Source organism: Sinocyclocheilus anshuiensis, unplaced genomic scaffold, assembly GCF_001515605.1.
Source record: "Sinocyclocheilus anshuiensis isolate Anshui unplaced genomic scaffold, SAMN03320099.WGS_v1.1 scaffold11830, whole genome shotgun sequence".
NCBI lineage: Eukaryota > Metazoa > Chordata > Actinopteri > Cypriniformes > Cyprinidae > Sinocyclocheilus > Sinocyclocheilus anshuiensis.
The window spans coordinates 1-1,280 of record NW_015551676.1 but is presented as its reverse complement, the minus strand read 5'-3'; the positions used below and the strand labels follow the sequence as shown (position 1 = coordinate 1,280).

The 1,280-nt window shown below is 37.8% G+C and overlaps 1 protein-coding gene across 1 annotated transcript; it reads right to left on the bottom strand.

Moving 5' to 3' along the window:
• Positions 1-102: 102 nt before the first annotated feature.
• LOC107663489 (translocating chain-associated membrane protein 2-like) lies at positions 103-1,193 on the bottom strand. Its single transcript, XM_016453724.1, has 3 exons — positions 1,052-1,193; positions 379-522; positions 103-283 (listed from the first exon to the last, which is right to left on the bottom strand). The coding sequence occupies exons 1-3, from the start codon at positions 1,105-1,107 to the stop codon at positions 103-105; spliced, it is 381 nt and encodes a 126-aa protein (XP_016309210.1). The 5' UTR covers positions 1,108-1,193.
• Between the last annotated feature and the right edge of the window lie 87 nt (positions 1,194-1,280).

Below are 1,280 nucleotides of genomic sequence, written 5' to 3'. Positions count from 1 at the left end.
TCTGCAGGACACAGGCCCTCCAGGACCGAGTTTGGAGACCCCTGCTCTGACCTAGACAGACGTTTGTAAAATAGTACTCCCGTAACTACAACTTCAAAATAATCATTTTACCATCCATGTACCTGAATCGCGTTTCAGAGTGCGCTGCATCTGTTGTTTAGCGGCCACTCTCTTCCGGGCTGCCTGCTCCAGTCTCAGCTCACGCGTCCGGCTCAGCTGGAAACGGAAGAACTTCCAGAGCAGCCATGATTGAGTGAAACACACCACGAACAACACCAGCAGCCTGCGCGTCAAACACACACAGCGTTATTCTCATGTCCGGGTCTCACATGAAGTACTACTATAAAAAAACAAAACAAGTGTGAACATCTGTCTCACCTTACAGAAAGAGTGTTGAAGTTTCCTGCCTCCAAATCAAGTGTCTGGTTTTCCGAACGAGCCAAACCGAAGCCCACAGCCAGGAACATCAGAGTCAGAGTGATCATACGGGTCAGGACGAACCCGATGGACCACATCTCAAACCTACAAATACAATACAAGCACGTTTGCTGTTATTCAGAGATATTTTGATATACACCATGTCAAAAGATTGGGGTCGGATTATGTTTTTGAAAGTGTCTACTGCTCACCAAGGCTGCATTTATTTGATAAAAAATGCTGTAAAAACTGTAATATTGTGAAATATTATTACAGTTTAAAATAACTTATTTATTTGAGAATGTTTTGAAATGTAATTTATTCTGGTGATCAAAGCTGAATTTTCAGCATCATTACTCCAGTCTTCAGTGTCACATGATCCTGCAGAACTCAAAAATATTATTATTATTATTATTGTTGTGTTGAAAACAATTGCGCTGCTTAGAATTTTTGTGGAAACCATGATATATTTTTTTCAGGATTCTTTGATTAATAGAAAGTTCAAAAGAACAGCATTTATTTGAAGTATTCTGTAACATTATAAATGTATTTACTGTCACTTTTCATCAATTGCATCCTTGCTGAATTTCTCTTTAAAAAAACAAGTGCATGTGTGAAAGTAAGTGTGCCTTACATTTTGTGGTGGTTCTCATCAATAAAGTAAAACAGTCGAGACAGATGGAAACCCATCTCAGAAAGATACTGCAGAAACAACAACACCAGCCCGACCCGCGTCAAGCTAAAGAGAGATGAAAAATACGTTAAATCATTCGTTTATTATATCTGATATTATAACCCAAATAGTATTTTAATTAAAAAACTGTTAAAGTGTGTATATGTATATGTATATATATATATATATA